Raw genomic sequence first — 16,590 nt, 5'->3', positions numbered from 1 at the left:
TTGCTTCTGGATTTTTAATGCTTTGATAATTAACTTTGTGCCCAATACTGATCAAATGAAACTAAAAATGCCCAACGTGACGAATAATTAATGACAACAACGTTAACTGAGACCAGTCCTGGCTCTGCTTCAGAACAAGCAACAAAAGATGGATAGATTTGAACACCACACAGCAGCGATCACAGCTGATAATCACATAACCTCCCAGCTCAAAGCGTAGGCTCACAAACCAGTGATGTGAGAGCACACACCACTTCAGTTTCCAGTTACACACCTGCCAACCTGTGAAGTTTAAAATCTGCGAAAATTCCTGTGGACACAACAGCAGGGTCGGAGAGGATGGCACAGCCGGTAACTTTAGAACAGTTGAAACTGACAAGCAAAATGTCATTCAACACTTCATTTTTAGATCCCAGAGACGTCAGCGACTAGGTTGTTGCCGCTTCTGCCTGCTTCAGGAACTTGCTGAATAAATTTGCTTGAAAGCAAGTGCCCCTGTAGTGTGCTTTCACTACCAGAATAATTCCAAAGGTGTGGCTGTGTACCTACCAGTGAAACTCTGCAGGGGTCTTGTTCACAGTATTAAATATCCATTCACATTCAGCATCACTGGGAAGGATTCACAAGAGTATTAGCATTACCACTGCAATCTTCAAGAACTTCAGGCACAGGCACTGAAAAGTATATACAGTATGTATAGGAGGCTATTCTTGTGGTATATGGCATCTCATGCTGCCACAAGGGGGCGGTACTGGTACTATTGCAATTTCATTTTCGCACGCATTCCTTGCAACTTGTACTACCCCATCTTTCAACATCTTCTAACATGTTTTTCCAAATAGCACTGATTTTTCGCAAAACTTGTCACAAGATTCGTAATGTAGTAGAATGAGTCCAATTTCGTAAACACTGCGGAAAGTTCTCAAGAGTTAGTAGGTAAGCAGTTAATACAAAACTTGTCTGCTAGCGCACACGTGTCGGGACCATATTGTCACTGTTTTAATTGCGATAGTCCTCATAGCAATTGTCAAGCGTGGCTGATGCTGCAAGCCAGCATGGCAGCTGTTATGGACATAGAAAACCCTTTCACCGGTAAGAAAGCACAGCAACGAAGGAGGGCATGACAAAGTGCAGACTGATCATGCTCCCCTTTAAGTTTCTCTTCAAAACATTCTCCTGTCTGGATGCATCTATATATTCTCACCATGCCCCATTTACAATTTTTGGCCAGGACTATTCGGTCAGCGATAGCATTTATTTGGCTCCTGAGAGCAAGGCATCTATTGGAAAGGCATTACCGCTCAGACAGTCCTGGAAAATGTCCTACACTAAGCTGTACCTGAGCTTCAAGATTGTTGATTTTGTCACTCCAGGATGTCTTGACCTCGGACAGGTGCTGTCGAGACTCGTCCAGCTTCTTTTCTAGCTCCTTGCGCTGCAGCACAAACATCACAGATTGGAACGACAGAATCTGCAGTCCAGAAAGGTGATGAAGGAAGCGCACTGTCTGGGGAAAAGTATAGTCATCCTCTCTGACAAAGGACAGAGGGAATGTGATATACTAATGCGGCAAAGCCCTTTTCTTCAATGCTCCAATATTTTAGAAAAAGAGAAAGAATGACTGACAAACTTATGGGGCTTAAATGCCAACTGCATTGACCGTTTGCACAGCATAAAAAGCCTGGTTTCAGATAGTGCATGTATCGAGCAGCTTCCATGCAAAATTCTACGCTTGAAATGCAAGTCAATGCAGCACAATAAGCTCACAAAACTAGACATCTTTGATATCAAAACTAAAGAAACACCTCCGTTACTGCTCACCAGAAATGGAATAGAAATAGAACTCATTAACGTTCAGAACCAGCACAGTGCCTGGGCATGTCCTGAGAGACTGGGTGGCACCCGCAGTGCACTGAAAATCTTGGAGGCCAAGTTCTGGGGTCTATGTCAAATCCATTAACCGCCAGGTGCCCCAGTCGTCTACTAAAGTGCCATTTAAGAAGTGTTAATTAAAATATGCAGCAATAACAATTAAGCTGTGTTATGATCTAGGCAAATTGAAATTTCATTGCAGTTGGCCTTTAAACCTTTAAACATCCACTCTTTAAACCTTTAAACATCCCACTCTTCCCAGCAACTTCACTGCTCCATAGTGGTGAAATACAACAACTACAATTGAACTTTCTTGTGTCGCTATGTTTCCAAAACTCTCTGGAACATTTTCTTTTTTTTTTCTTATCAATCAACAAGGTAGAATTATTCTGCTGATTGTTTACTTCTCTATTTTCCACTATGTTTAGTTATTTTTTTTGTCTTTCATCAAGGCACCACAGTAACAAATGGAGGCTCTTTTTACCAATATTTCTTTCTTGCACTAGAATAAAGACACACTAAAAGACCAAGCTACTTTTTCTCTTATATATGCTCACTGAAGATACCCAGAAACATGTTTTTATGGTTTTGGTGAGATTAGGCATCCCAATTTGCCATGCCCACACCTACCAAAATAGATTATCCAATTATTAACCTTACCAACACATCACAGCATTGCATATGAGAAACGCATAGCCTTTGAGGCTTTCCAAGAAGCATCTGTTTTCTGAGAACCTTAGTGATACTGGTCAGCCATGAATGAAGATGCTGGTACAAAACATGCTCAATAAGTAAAATGAAAAGATTCAAAACATGCAAGGCTGCTTCTGATCATTTTACAGGCAGCCACAAGGAGAGAGAAGCGGCCCATGAGGCCATGTAATGCTCTTCTTGATAAAAATGACCTGCAAGGACAGTGGCATATATAGGTTCCACTTTTTTTCTCCTATATAGAATGCTTGTCAGCTTTTATATTTCACTTCTTGTGAACAATACCTGATCAAGAACACACTTGTAATGATTCAGACAAAGTGATTCGTTCTCTGCTTGTGTTAAATACTCTGCTGAAGTCAAATACTATACTGCACTATCATGTAAGTGAAAAATAAAAAAAAAATGCCATACTTTCCAGTTTTCGTCACAATCTTATAAAACATCCTCTTTACAGGTTTCCGAGGAATAAATAAGAAGGTATGCAAGTTACATGTTTGTATAAAGGTCACGCATGTTTATTTTACTGGCATGTAAAAATGTGGCCATTCATGCTATTGTGGCTGTGCACGTTTCCACTGCAAAATGCCAGCATTAGAGTCCTTGCAAATACGACAGCATGAGAGGACAAAGACACAGCAAGGAGCGAAACAGGATGGAGAGCTGTCCTATCTCGCTCCTCGCTTAGTCTTCTTGCACTGTATGTACTTGCAATGTTGCATTAACTAGCCCAAAGAAACATATCTGTGATCATTAGAGTGCCTTAACATATTTCTACGCGTTGCCCCCTAGCCCCTAATTTCTATGTTTCTTTGTTGGTTGGTTCGTCTGTTTGTTGTATCCTCAAGGCTTTGAAGCATTTTAGAGGGAAGCGGCACAGAAAGAACACTTAAGATTTCATGAGGAGCACTTTACAGACTAGCACATCATGTACATGTAGCTCTCCTACATCATGTAGGAGAGCTCCATGTGCAGACGAGACCTTGCCAGCACACACCGTGGCGGCATTTTGGCAAGCTGGATTTTTCCTAAGGGTGATCATTATAATCATTATACATTCATTTTTATGCATTGCCCATCTTGGCAGAAAAAAATTCAACCAGCTCTGCACATAGGGGCAAATGAGAGACATTTACTCTCCTTTAGACAAACTCAGAATAGAAGCTGGAAACAAAGATGAAACAGGAAGATGATGAGCATAACACTAATAGAAAAGGAGATGGCAACATGTGTTGGAGAGCAAACAGGGGTAGCTGATGGTCTAGACGAGGTTAAGGGGAAGTTGGGATCACAACAGAAATGTGGGGCAAGTTGTTGGACATTCATTATATAGCGGCAGCACTACTTAGATGAAGGCAGAAGGAATCCTTTTTCTGCTTCCTTCTGTCTTCATCTCAGTAGTGCTGCCACCACACAATGATAGGAGTTGGGACAGGTCATTCTGTGCACAGAGCAAGTGTTCTGTCAGAGCAGCAGAATGGTTGCCAAGGGAAACACTGACGCCTGCAGTGGAGGATTTGGTGTTCTGATGAGATTAGGAAATTTGCAGGCGTAGGAAGGAATCGGCTATAGGAGAAGTGGCTATTGATGGGAGAGAGGCCTTCATCCTGCAGTGGACATAAAAGCAGGCCGACAATGATGATGAGACAAAGTCATTAAAGGCTTGCCCTGATGGACAGCAGAAAAAGTTTGGCCACTTCAAATAGTAGCATCGAATAATTTATTTATTTTTTTTTTCAAATTTTTGATGAAGTGGTGTCCTGCCCTGCCCAGTCCCACAATTTCTACTGAGGACTCGATGACAGATAGCTTAAACTTTGGCTGCAAGTTCAAAGGTTGCTAGCTGAAACATGCAGCAAGTGCAGTGTACACGGGACAGCTGAGAACGAGATGAACAAAGGTAAATATGGCCATCAAAAGTGCAGATCACAGTGGAATGGACCAAGGCATCGAACCGAAAAAAATGCCAGTTTGGTCCAGGTTCAACATGCTCAGACTTCATTACGGTTCAGTTCCACTTTGGAGACAAAAATTTATAAGGATTCGCAAAGTGGTTTGGCGCAGTCCATTTGATCTTGCCCCGTGGTGATATGCTGCACGGTACTTATGACTTGTCTGCATGGCACTCGTGCAAGTTTTATCAAGAGGTGGCAGAAATTTACGAATGAATTACACACATATGGGGGAATGTTCATGAACGTATTAAAGACAGAGGTAATCAGTGAGAATCTGTGCGTAAGCGTAAGGTCTGCGAAGCTTCCACAATCGTTACTTTGACAGCAGCAAGATCAGTTAATTTTCATTTTGCTTCAGTTCCTTTACTACAAGGCTGGTGGTTGTAAGCGAACTGTGGCATATGTAATCTATAATGTCTAAAAGAGCACAAATTTACATTGTATTACATAAATTACAACTTCAAACTCCTAGTCTGTGGCAACGAAAGAAGCCAGCATTTAACATTGTGCTCAGTTTGCTGCTTTTTTAACGGCAGGTGGGGACATTGATGCTTCTGAATGATGAACAAGGACGGTTTGTACTGAACTATACATCGATCTTTCTTGTGCATCTGCATGTCTACGTAGTCTCGCGCTGGCCAAGGCTGTACAAAGAAGTCAAAAGTATGCACATTGTGCTCCACAAATAATTTCTAGCACTCGAAGAATGTTGTACTCTGCTTGGCTAAGTACCAAATGTATGTTTCACGTGTCGTTCACAGCCGCGGTTATCGCTCACCGAGAAGGTAACGGCATTCATTAGCGAACAATGAGACGTGCAGCTGAACTCACTGATATCTCTCCTTGAGGCCATCATCTTTCCCACTCTCCATGTTTATGTACTTTATCTAGCTTTAGCAAGCAGTTGACCTAACAGCTGAACTGCGAGAGTCACTAGAAATTTTGATTCCGCAGAGCCTTTGAAACAACTTTTCAGCCATGGAATGCAACTGGCATGGCTGACTTCAGAAGTGAAAACGTCTCTGCCGAGGTGGCCATCGTTACAAGCACATACCCATTGTCCATCCCCATTCTCGCACACAACGGAACTTGTGAGTCGTAACAACCTGCTAGAAGGGTTGGCCAATTTAATAAGCATTTACTTGAAGAACTACTGAGCACCCATTGTCGGCTTATACGCTTTAAGTGTTTCATGTCGAGCCTGGCAGTTCACATCTTCCAATATAGCGCTCCGCAGTTTAAAGAGGTTCAAGCTCTTTTACTGGCATGAATGCAACAGCACTGTATCACTTGCCTGCAGGTGGCTCCTGAAACTGTCGACGCATGATTGCATGCACTTGAGCTGAGTTTATCCACCGAAAAGCCCACTGCCATGGTCCATGGCACTTGGACGTGCATCACAAACACCACTATAATACTGCCCGTTGCAGACCTCCCGTGGAGGCACTCAGTTTAGTATCTGGAATTAGACATCAACAGCAGTTGCATTTTCCATGCCCCAGCCAAGAAGCAACAAAATTCAGTGCGTGCCATGGCAGCCGTTCACAGGCGTGCGGGCAAGGCAGCTTGCAGGGCTATATGCTGCACTTGTGTAATGCCACTGTGGTTGAAGTGACACTTTACGTGCTGCAGCTTGTTACAGTCTTCAAACCACAATAGAAGCACCTTGCGCTGCACCACAGGAAGGATCTCGGGAGCTGCCTGGGACTACCACATGTGTCGCCACACTGACAGAAGCAGGGAACCTGATTGCTGGAGCTCCTGGCCATGCAGCATGCACTGTCACAAGCTGACAGACTGAACGGAGCTCTGGACAGTGCCCCCCCCCCATCTTCCCAGTACTTAAGTATGGGGCAGTGCACTACGGCAGTATTAAAAACTGACCAATGGCAAGCCCTCCTACAGTACCTAGGAGCATTGCAAATACCGTATTTGCTTGTATAAGGTCTGCTCCCCCATTTTGGAGTGGAGTGCAAAAATGTAGGAAAAAAAAAGAGAGTTTCATGCATTAAGAGTCACCCGCATTCCCATGTCCTACTAAATTTCTGCTAGTCACTGATGGATGAAACTACCGTATTTACTCGAAAATAGGTCGAACACGAACATAGGTCGACCTCTATATGTTGAACTCGCCAAAAGAAAATAAAAGAAATAATCAAATACCTGTCAAGCCATATCTTTTTATAAAAATGAAACGCTTTGAACAAAACACACGTTCATTTAACGTAAGCTCGGCTGCTAAATTTCACTAGTTGTTGCCACAAACTGCATCCTCATCAGAACTGCCAGAGAACTCGCCCTTGGCACCCCAAACGACGTCATCCTTGGGTCATCGAGTTCACTGGATATGCATCATTCCTTAAAGTCAGCCTGAATAATCTCCAGACTGGCCTCACAACGGGTGTGATGGAGGAACTCAGTTAGCTCAATACTTTTCCTAGCTTTGTTAGGTCGGGATTCTTTGGCCACAAATGCTGGTTGATAGCTTATCTTTGGTAAAATTTTCAGGAGAAAAAAAAAAGGTCAGCGCATATTCGAATAAATATGGCAGTTGTCATGCCTACAATGGAATTATTATCATCACCTCCCTCAGCACCACACCACAACTTTGGTCGGTGGACCTGACAATTAAAGTGGTGCTGGTTAGGCCTAGTCGACATGTGTGGTGGGCAGCAGGCCGTAGCGAGAAGTTTGCCTGTAAAATATTTGTAGCAGCAAACCACATCAGCAATCAGGCATCAGATCATGCGTATATGGACCAGACTGATTGGCACATACGTGAAACGGAGTTTGGGTCTGCGGCTGATCGGCCAGCAACTACTGCAAATGCCTACAAAGTTTGTTTTTGTGCTTGCTAAACATAACAGCGAAAGCTCATGTGTAGGTATAAAGCTAATAAAGCTCCAAATGTATTTTGCGCAGCTAGGCCTAAACTAACAGTTCTGCAGAGTGGTATCTACACTTCACGACAAACCATGATGCACTTGAGGCTGCACGATGGATGGACACAAAATGCCCCCACAGCTTCGGCCATAACAAAACTTCAAGTAAAGTTTATTTCAGTGGAGCACAGCACTGACAAAAAGTGTAAACGAAGTTTCCTCTGTGCTGGTGCTATAAAAAACTAAATCAATTTTGCCATCATAATCCTTTTTTTTTCGAATCTGTCTGCTTGTTTGGACATCTTTACGGCATTGTCCATGACCAAGAATTGTTCAGCAACTGTAAATGTGCTCATTGTAAGCCAAAAACAGTTGCATTATTTTGCATAGCAGTTTGAATTCAGTTTGAGGATTAATTCAGTAGCAGTAAGCCTGCCTCGTGTGAGCCCCATGCCAGTAACGGCCGGACGAATTATGCAGGAGACCACTACGTCATCGCATGCAGCAGCCAATGGGAGTCGCGGGCTCCCCCGCGTCCTTGAGGAGCGCGCGCTTTGCCCCATCTCAGCTTCGCGTCTCAGCCGCGGGAAACTTGAAAGCTCTCGCGAGCCCTCCAATCGTGAACGATTTACGCCTTTCCCACGCTGCCGCCGCCACAGCGAGTGGTAGGGAAAAAAAAAGCACAAGAATTCACGAACAAAACAACACCAAAATGGCGGAGCCCGGGGGCGCAGTGGAGAAATGGAATTCGCGCCAAGTAGAGGTATATTGAGTGCTCGCTTGCCACTCGAGGGCTACCACGGCTCGTTATAAACATTATTTGAAATAGTTTCGCAATGAATTAGACGTTGAAATTTTACAGAAATGGTAGTTTATAAGGCATACTGCCCGAATATGTGGTTTTTAAAATCGACTTTTTTTCAATTTTTCAGTTTTCAAAGGCCGTGTCCTCCCTTAATGGATCACTGAGCCGATCACAAAAACTAAACTTTGAATTTGAGGCTACATGCACAGGCTTTGTGGGAATTCAGCATGTTTGCAAGTTCCATATCCTGCAAACTTTTGTGGCTGACTGTACTTCTCATTTAGCAGTGTTCCACACAGGTTTTCATTATCAATGACACCACAGTGCTTCAAGGATGCCTCATCAGTTGCAAGGTCATTAAATAGAGGTGCAGCCTATTGCCAGACACATGCCATCAACAGCAGTGGCTGTCTACTCGGAAGCACAAATATCAGCACACAGAGGCAACATGTGCTCGTTTAAGAAGCAAGTGCTCTCAATCTAATGATGATGCCCAGCAAATGGTGCAAGTATGTGCCAGAGGCTTGCACGCTCAAGACAGATGGGACAGAGTTTGTATGCCTTGCATAGGGAAAGAAAATAACCATCCACCAGACTGTATGGAATGCTACGAAGTGACCCATTTCAGCATTCTCGAAAAACAAAATTAGCAGTTGAAGAAAAGGCTGTCCTAGTATGAGGGAATGAACGTGAGAGATCACTGTCTTTCCAGGGCAGTGGTCCTGGGAATGCAGGAGGCTAGCAGTCGGTCACATGAGAACCAGATTGCAACAGCTCAAAGCAACGAAAGCTCACAACTGAATCAAATGAGTTCACTGGAATTGCACAAGGTGCAGGAAGTGCAGCAGTCCCACCTTCAATTCTTGGACCAGGATGCATTTTTCTTAGCTACACAAATACAGTTACTATAGATTTGTAGAGCCGATAATAGAATGCAGCTAACATGAAGCATTTAGGCCGAGCTTTCAAAGAGAGAAATAGATGCATTTTCTGCTGCGTGGCATCATTCAATAAGCACACCTACAGACAACAATGACAGAGTGTTGACATTGGCAGTTCACTGTTTTCAAGAGGTATGCATGCCCCAACCTCCTCCACAAGTGACTGGATGTGCTCATCGCCCGTCAGTGCAGTGCCCTGGAGCCGCTTCTCCAAGGTGCGAACCTTGTCCTCCAGGTCAGAGATATGGCGGTCTTTCTCATCTATCATCGTGGCTGCCTGCACAGGACACAGTGACAAAGCAATGCACTTACTTACACAGAAAAGAAAGCCTACATCACTGAAGTAAGTCACAAAATAAAGGCACAGCAGCAAACACACCTCAAAAGAAACTTCTATACCCAGGTGCCAGCCAGATTCTCTTGCTTTCAATTTCCTTGAAATCCACATCTCTACTTTTGCCTTCACTGGCCAGGGCAGTGGTGCTCAGGAGAGGGGACGTTGTACGAGAGGTACAAGGGGATGTGGTACTGTCAGCATAAATTCAAACGTGAACTCAAAAGTTGAAAGCGACTAAAGAAACATGCATTGCCACACTTCCAGCTTAACCTGCATTTCTACCAGCTTGATTAACGTGTTCACTGTGACCTGGGTCATGGGTGGGTCACAGTAGTTATTCCTTCTGTGCAGCTGCGCAGGGAATTTCTGCAGTGTCCGAATGAAGTCCTTGCTATAATCAAAAGAGAGCAAAAATGCTTGTTGCTTCTTATTTGACAAGTCGTGGCATCATCCCTCCAAAGCTTGAGAAAGTTTCGACAGAGCACAATTGCCTGTTCACCACCAGGTGGGTCATGACACACCAGAGGAATAGGGCAATGATCCAATGATGGGTCAACCAGCACAGGAATCCAGACTTCAAAGGTTGCTGCTGCAGTGAACTTGTTAATGCACGATAGCATAGGTCGGTGTCTACACCATGCTAAGGAAACTGGCTACAAGTTACTGCACATCCTACTCTCGTGTGACTAACTACACGTAACAGGTGCACTTATTAGATTTTCCCTGTTTGAAATGTAATTTGTGCACATCGTAAAGGAAGTATGAAGGGTAACAACAATGTGGCAAAAGCTTAACATGACTTTTGCTTGTAAATCCTATTGGTAGATGCTTATAAAGTTGCCATTCAAAAACAATTAGTTTCTTTGGAAACAACATCCAGATAATTCATTTCTTCATCCCTCTTCAAAGTTCCCAGTGTGCATGCTTTTCATTTCTGAGCATGTTCACTGGTTACTGCCAAATCATTGCCACATCTTCTCTCAATGTCTGCATGGAGCTACAAAGGAACTACATAACTTCCTAGAGTGTGTGCAGCACATGCTTCTTTGTTTCAGTGGGGCCATATGACAGTGTGCTGCGAAGTTGCTGTTTTGTTGGTTTCCTGACAATATGAACAAGTCAAACAGAAAGTAGGCATGAAAGATCATTACATTGCAACAGGGGTCATATTCTTGGACGATCACTTTCGGAGATACTTTAACTTTTGTAGGGGTATCTGTGGTGTATGTACACTGAACCTAGCTCTGGTACTGTAGCCAGCGCCATGGCATCAGGTGTAGAACATCCACCGCCATAGCCGTGCGTGGCCCTGGTAAAGTTGCCTTTTCTTCCACTGTCATTTCCCTTTTCCTTATTATTTCTACATTTCACTCAAGAAACAAATTTAATTTCCTCTATGCATTCCTTGGCATCATTGTTTGTTGGCTTCATATAAACACAAACAGGAAGACATCAGATGTTTATCCACACAAAGTGGCATGCAAAAGGTTACGAGGTCTTGATAAGCTGATGACAAGAATAGCATTCATGTTTAACACAGTTCATTATGGCGAAACAGTGCAGATGACAGAATGGGTGAAACGGACATGACCATGCGGACCTAGCCCAGTTCAGAACTCTTGTGCGTAAGAGAGGCATTACAAGAACAGCTGATCAGCAACAGTTTTTCCTTTGCTGACAAGAAGCCACCTCAAGGATGACACACCTTGGATTTGTAGACGTCATGTGTGTGCTTGAGACCATCATGCTCATCAGTCAGGCCTCCCAGCTCGCACTCCAGCTGGCTGATGCGGGTAGCATTCTGCACAATGGAGAGCAAAACAAGTGTATGGGGAGAGTGTTCTGCACAAAAGACTTCATTCAGAATTATTACGCTCAGTTCTCCACAACTTCACCAAGCTATGGCCAGACAGTCCATTACTCAAGCTTGAGTTACTCAACTCAAAAGCAACACAAGAGCACTTTAGATGGGTACAGTATTCTTCCAAGATTCCTTGTACTAAATTAACAAGGAATATGTGATCACTAGCTATGAAAACGAAGGTCAGAGTTTTCTTATTTGAATTTCATGCCAAACTGCATCATTGGCATGGCAATAGTGACATAACAAAATTCAAATTATTCATCCATTTTTGTATGAATTCAAATTAGTCATTATTTTTGTGCAGAAGACATTCTTCAAACTCACTTGTTTGAACCATCGGGTTCCTTTAGATATCAATGTAGTCCTTGTTTATTTGCAAACAATGAGTTAGTTTTGGCAAAAATTGTTGAAATCCTTAATGTCATGAGGAGCTTGTAAATAAAACTTCAAGGTGACATCGCCACACATCTTCTGTTTTGGCGTCTTTTTCCAATCATAAACTCTCTGCTCACAGTAAGACAATTTTTTGGGTATTGCAGAAGTATAATTAGCAATCCAGCTTAACTTTGTACTCTTTAATGCCCCTTTAATGTCAAGCACACATTGCCACATGTCAATGTGGAAACAAACCATGAGGATTATACACATAAACTCCATAACACATAAACAAAAGTTCCAAGCTTGCTCATAGTTTAAAGTTCTAAACAGTGCGATATGCCCCTGTATTATGGGCAAACAGACTACCCAGGGAAGTCATCTCAGTTGCTAAGCTGTGCTGTCACCTTCTCAGCAGCCCATCAATCTGTTGGAAGCAAGCTGCACAAGCACCGATTTTGCAACTCAATTTTTCAAATGGTGCTTATTACATTTTCCAGGTATAGGTCCTTATCCTTGTGGCTCCATAATAATAGTGAGCTATTGATATGCTAAAGCAAATGAAACAATGCCTCTGCTAACCATGTTTCTATAAAGCATGGGTTAAAGTTGAAGTACCACAGTTCTTAATATCCTCAGAACCATAAAGGTCAGTCACATATAAAAGGGGGGAAAAAAATGAAGACCAACAAAAAAATGGCAATCCAACCCACATGTTGCGATCTGAGAAGCGGAGCTTTTGTGAAGAGTCCAATAAATGTCATGCAACTGACTACATTCTGCACAGCGTTTTGCCCCATAGCGATTACCTGCCTGCCAGTGAAGACGGCAGGACGTGGAGACCCCCACCACGCGACGGCACATTATTCTGTCGCCGGGATTGGCTCCCTTTGCTAATGCAATGTGTCCAGGGTCGGGGCGCCGACTAGAGATGGCTGATGCTGGAGATAGTGCAACAGTATAGTGCACTTCACTCGCCAAAAGACCGACAGAGCAGACGCGCCAAACCTCAAACCGAAGGAAAACAGGCATAGAGAGGTTTGCTTCATTAAAGAAAGTGCGCTCTTAACGATGTATATTTGTTGCGATGAGGTAATTTGGTATCATTTGTTTCATGACTGAGTAATTCTGTAGAAAACTAGGCCAGCAGCCTGGACACCTGTAGGGATAGTAAAGATGGTAGTGCTGCCCTGCACGCCAGGTATTCATCAAGAGAGCAGCAGCCACAGTCAGGAAAGTTCGGGAGGGCTCCCAATCATAGCTTCCCTTTAAAAATCCCATCTGCTTACACATGCAACAAGCAGAATTGGAAGCAGTACAAATGCCCTCCCTCTTTTGTTAATCGAACAGCTTCGGCATCACCATTTAGTTTGGAGATGTCCTTCCCAGATTGGTGTGTGGGATATTGATATATAAGTGCAACTACATCTGTTCTTAACTTCAGTCGGCGCACACAAGGCATTCTGGCAAGAAGCTTTCATTAAAATTACTTGATAGTCTGGGCTAATCTTGTCCATGTTTGCTCGTGTTATGTCTACTTGTTATTATATTCCTTAAATGTCCAGTAGTTTTGACTGAGTCAACATAAAATGCACGAACAAGCCCAATGACACGGCCATCTTGTAATACATACAAAGAACAAAAAGGCAAGTATGCATGAAAGACATTGCAGCATCCAGACACAGCAGGTGTGCACTGGAACTTTACACACAAAGAAAGTGTTTCTGATAGTAGGCAAAATCTGCACAAGTACTCTTATTAAATATACCAATTCTTGATCGACACGACCACCACAATGAATGCACTCTGTCAACAGGTGGCACAACCAGCCCTGCACTTATTGTTTGCTCCCATGTGGAACAGAGTTACGTGAAGGTACAGCACCTTGTGATCCTTATTTATGAGGGAAAGCCACTCCTTCTGCTTACAGGAGCCAGCTTAACAAGTCTTGACACAACCTTCAGGATTTTATTATCCATTGCTGATATTATAGTGAGGCTTGCATAACACTGATTGCACGCATCAAATTGTTACCGAAGTTTTATCGTTTGTTTAAGATAATTTCATCTCGCACTTTGGTCTCGCACTTTGGTCTCGCACTTTGGCGAGTACACTCGATGGCGTGCTCCTTCTGAGACCATGCTCAGTGCCATAACTCAAGGCACTGAGCATGATCTCAGAATTCATAACACATAATAGCTCGAATAGCATGAAGCAAGGACGGCCTCACTAAGGATGAGACACTAAGACTAGTGTAAGCCCTCGTCGTCAGCTGCACCACATTCACGGTACCGTATCAAACCACATGCAAAATGGGGACTGCGCACATAGACAAATAGATTGAGAAAAAAATATTTGAAAAAGATTGAGAAAAATAAAAATTGGGAAATTATTCTCAAATCACTGAGAAAAATAAATACTATGTTCTTATCATTACTTTGCTTCAAAAATTTTTGCATGCGAACCAAAACCGTTATGAACCGTTAGGGATCATTTTATTTTTCGTTCCGGAGCAAAACCAGAATGGAAATTTTTTCAGGGAAATGAAACTAAAACCAGAACGAAAAACATTCTGTTCCGACACCCTGGTTACCTCAAAGTGACGCAATGAACTGGTGCAGTTCTAGTTTTGGACAACACTGGCAATGATTCTATGTATCTAAAACACTACATGTTAATACAGTTAACAGTATTACAGGTGTTGGTGCTCCCAGCAGAGCTGAAGCCAGCACAGCAAGAGCAGTGAAGTTGTTCAGTTGGCTTTTCTGTTAACTTTGAAACCCATAGAACAATGCTTGACGAATGGCAGCACGAACGGTGCCTGGAAAACAGATGGAAACAGCTCAAAGCCACTAGGGCAGGCGCCAGTCATCACCGCTGACTCTCAAGCTCTATCCATTCTGTGCACGCTGACATGGAAAGTCCATTTAGTGGACACTTGCAGAGTACTCACCCTGCTGGTAAGCAACAGCTACTCTGGCTATAGCAGTCCAGCATAGGACCAGCACAAACATTTCACTGCATTGTCCGGACTAACAATTGAAATTGAAAATACTTCTTGTGCCAAGGATTCATTTTTGCCAAATATTCGTTCACTAAATGCCAAGACGCAGCTTGCAAGTGCTTAATGCAAGAAGTGGAAGCAGCTAACAGAACTAAATGCCAAGACGCAGCTTGCAAGTGCTTAATGCAAGAAGTGGAAGCAGCTAACAGAACTGAACAGATAGTATAAGAAATTGCAGCATGCTCATAGCTCTTGCACAAAGCATCTTGAAAACAGCTCAAAAAGGATGAGATGCAGGCAGAGATGACACACATATGGCAGTGACCAGCAACTTGCAAGACGACACTGTGTCTTTACAGTCGATTCGGTAAGTTGGCTCTGAATTTTTTGTTGTCTGCCTGCGTGCTGTCTTAACAAACTGTCTGTTAACATGCATTCCTTACAAGTGGCACAACAGTTCATCTTAACAAGCACCTATTAAATGTGGCTACAAACTGACCTGCAATGCATCTTGCTTGAGACGGTCTACTTCTGCTTCGAGAGCAGTTTTGTCCCTCTCCAGGTCACGAGCACGAGCTTGCTCACCACCCTCGGACAGTGCTTTCTCAAGCTCAGCTGCTCGGTCTCGTGCTTGCTGCAGCTCTTGTGATCGCTGACGCAACCGCTCATCAGCTGCCCGGAGCTCCTGCTGGCTGCACAGCAGCTGCGTGGAACATGTGCATGGCATGACTTCCATGTGGAGCTCATATTCTACATGCTGTGGCATTCGCAGAGGTATAGTTCCCGGCCCTTGCCCAACGCCAGAATTTGTTCCCAGATGACTAAAAGGCCAACTGCAATAAAAGTTTACATCACGAAAAAGGCACAGTTTCAAATAGTTTAGACACAGACCAGCCTTCATGCAACCTTTAATGTTTGAAATACGAGTGGATGCATCACAAAAAGATTAAACAATTACGTTTTTGATGCCTAAGCCATTGCTGCTCACTGAAAATGACACAGAACTCATACAACTCTTTATCATCACATCGACTCCACTGCATCAACACATTTCTGCTCCTTCATGAGAGAAACAAGCTCAGAATTGGAATTTGGAAAGCCGAACTCGAATAAGGCTGATAACTTAATCTTCGATAAAATGGTTTCTTGCTATGAGATAGCATTCTTGGCATGCTTTTAGTACTGGCAAACACACACAAATGAAAAATTAAGAAAACCTTGCATAAACGCAATGCTGTTTAAGAAAGAAAAAAATTAACCCATATCACATTGAGTGTCGACAATAATGCGTTATCATTGAATCAATTTAGTGACACAACATATTGCCACTGTCAAAACGAGTTATGTGTGCATGTACTGCAGCAGGACTTCTCTTTCACATTTCCCTAGGAACACTCGGCACTATCTAGCGCCACCACCGCAAAGCTTGCGCGTGGCCTCCGAAATGCATGGCGTGCTGGTGCGTGCGAACGTCGAGAAATGCATTGTGCGGCAACGGGGCTCCACTCTCGTGCTACTTTTTGGACACACAGCGCCATCTAGTGGCATAGCCAAGAACTCTACACGTGGCCTTCAAGATGAGAAGCATAGTGCGCCGGTGCCTACGAACACTGAGGATTGTTCCCTTGCTTGCCACACACTCAGTGGCACATACTCAGTGACTCAAGTTGGTGAGAGGTTCATTGAAGTGCGCCTCATACCCACTGCGTTCATGGCGCAGCTTGCTAAAGCATTGGGGTGAAAGGCGTTCATTGCAAAGCGGCACATACATACAGTGCATCTGTGGTGCAGCCTGCTAATGTGTCAGGTTGCTGTCCTTGAGGAACCCTTGTGACATGGGTTCA

General features: G+C 43.5%; 1 protein-coding gene across 4 annotated transcripts in view; it reads right to left on the bottom strand.

Moving 5' to 3' along the window:
• The window catches only part of LOC142567921 (golgin subfamily A member 1-like), an 82,486-nt gene that overhangs the window by 46,038 nt on the left and 19,858 nt on the right, over positions 1-16,590 (bottom strand). For 3 of the 4 annotated variants that reach the window (XM_075678007.1, XM_075678010.1, XM_075678008.1), the window contains 4 exons: positions 15,246-15,449; positions 11,209-11,304; positions 9,315-9,443; positions 1,340-1,435 (listed from right to left, as the gene is read on the bottom strand). In XM_075678007.1, coding sequence (XP_075534122.1) covers positions 1,340-1,435; positions 9,315-9,443; positions 11,209-11,304; positions 15,246-15,449 — 525 coding nt within the window. The remainder of the gene's footprint in view (positions 1-1,339; positions 1,436-9,314; positions 9,444-11,208; positions 11,305-15,245; positions 15,450-16,590) is intronic. The other variant, XM_075678009.1, reaches the window with a different exon arrangement.

Source organism: Dermacentor variabilis, unplaced genomic scaffold, assembly GCF_050947875.1.
Source record: "Dermacentor variabilis isolate Ectoservices unplaced genomic scaffold, ASM5094787v1 scaffold_15, whole genome shotgun sequence".
NCBI classification, from domain to species: Eukaryota; Metazoa; Arthropoda; class Arachnida; order Ixodida; family Ixodidae; genus Dermacentor; species Dermacentor variabilis.
Note: the sequence above shows the minus strand (reverse complement) of the source record. Positions and strands in the feature narration are given on the sequence as shown.